Genomic DNA, 1,667 nt, shown 5'->3' with positions numbered 1-1,667 from the left:
CTCTTACAACCCAGTGACATAGTGCGTGTGTCAGGATAAAAGCAAGCATATATTAAAAAAAAAAAAACAAGAAATTTCGAATGAAAATTTTTGCAGATATTTAGCATAGCAAAATAGATATTTTTGTTTTTATCCTGACCTCCACATTCGTTTCTTGAAACTCTGAACTGGCTTACTCACTTTAAACCTTGAGGCAGGGTCCCAAACCCCCCTTCATCTTTCGCTGTGTTTACCAACTGAACACCTAGAGAACAGGCTAATATTCGCTTTGACGAGGAAACCACTTGCTCCCAGTGATTTCTATAATTATCATCTTGCTACCAAAATGAAGAAGAGGTAAGAATGCACAACTTGCAAGGTATGGTTACCCTGGTGTTATTTTGCCCATAATATTTATGAAGAAACCTTGACTTCTACTTGTAAATGTCCTTTGCCTTCAGAGAAGAGGGTTTGGGAGTTTGCTGTTGAATGCTGCTGAAAGAGAGTTGAGATTGCAGGCACTCAGACCAATAAGAGTTGAAAGTGCCAAAAGAGCAGTGGAATTCTTCAAATCCCAAGGCTACAGAATAATTGGAGATCCACTAGACTGTGTCTTTCCTGGTTCAGCACTATTTAGAACTTTGCAAACTATGCAGAAGTTTTTTTAATCAAGGAAACTCAGTGCTTTCCACCAGTTAGTATGCACTGACTGTGGTTAAAGTCCACTTGAACAAGACAGTCAAGACAGCTTACAGCAAGACAATCATCACTCAATTCATCTGAATTGAAGAAGCTGACACAACCAATTCACGTACCACCACATTCTTTACTCTGTAACGACCTCACTCTCAGTTATTAAGTAGTTAATAATTCACTCATATCATTCACCTTCATCTTAAATTCTTCATGCTGCTTGACCAGCAACCAATGGAGCTCCATTGGTACTGGCAATATATGATCATGCTTCCTAGACAATATAACTAGCCTAGCAGCAGAGTTCAGCATGTATTGCAGGTGCAGGATCTTGTACTTGGGAAGGCAGCCCATACAAGAATGTGTTACAATAATTATTATCTACCCTAGAAGTCACAAAGACATACACCAAAGTCTTAGCAGTTTCTATACTAAGACACTTTCAAATTCTCGAAATTAATAAATTAGTTGAGTGAAAAGCAGATTTACACATTAGCTCGACCTGTTTATCAAAACCAAGATTGGAGTAAAAAAGACCCTCCAATGTTCCTTGCATGACCAGTACTGGGCTTGCGGTTAGCATTTGTAACTTGTAGACACTCCAGGAAGGGAGCAGGCCAATGCTTGGCATGGAAGACTAGGATCTTCGTTTTTTCATCATTTAACTGCAAGTTGTTATGCTGCATCCAGGCATTGACACTACTGATGCAAGACCCCGTCTTGAGTTTGGTTTCATCAATGAAAATTAACCTTTTCCTTATTAGTAAGTAAAAAACTCTGTTTGTAATCCATCTCCCACAAAGAATGAAATTGAAAACCAATCTTACATAATAATGAAAGAGTTAGGGTTCAGGATGGTGCCTACCATTGTTATTGTGCATACGTTCTGCGCATCTGGAGATACTTGGAGTTCCTATCGGCCGTGCTTCTTGATACAGGGATATTTTTGTGCGGTTCAAAACTATGCAGAGAAAGCAGAACTTAGCAAACTCCTC

General features: G+C 39.1%; 1 protein-coding gene across 2 annotated transcripts in view; it reads left to right on the top strand.

Annotated features, from left to right (window-relative positions):
- The window catches only part of LOC138047607 (uncharacterized), a 4,602-nt gene extending 3,440 nt beyond the window's left edge, over window positions 1-1,162 (top strand). For both annotated transcript variants that reach the window (XM_068894530.1, XM_068894529.1), the window contains exon 4: window positions 441-1,162. In XM_068894530.1, the coding sequence (XP_068750631.1) occupies window positions 441-647 (207 nt within the window). In that variant the 3' untranslated portion in view covers window positions 648-1,162. The remainder of the gene's footprint in view (window positions 1-440) is intronic.
- The last annotated feature ends 505 nt before the right edge of the window (window positions 1,163-1,667 follow it).

The sequence above is a fragment of the Montipora capricornis genome, chromosome 4 (genome assembly GCF_036669925.1).
Source record: "Montipora capricornis isolate CH-2021 chromosome 4, ASM3666992v2, whole genome shotgun sequence".
NCBI classification, from domain to species: domain Eukaryota; kingdom Metazoa; phylum Cnidaria; class Anthozoa; order Scleractinia; family Acroporidae; genus Montipora; species Montipora capricornis.
This window is presented reverse-complemented; position numbering and strand designations above follow the sequence as displayed.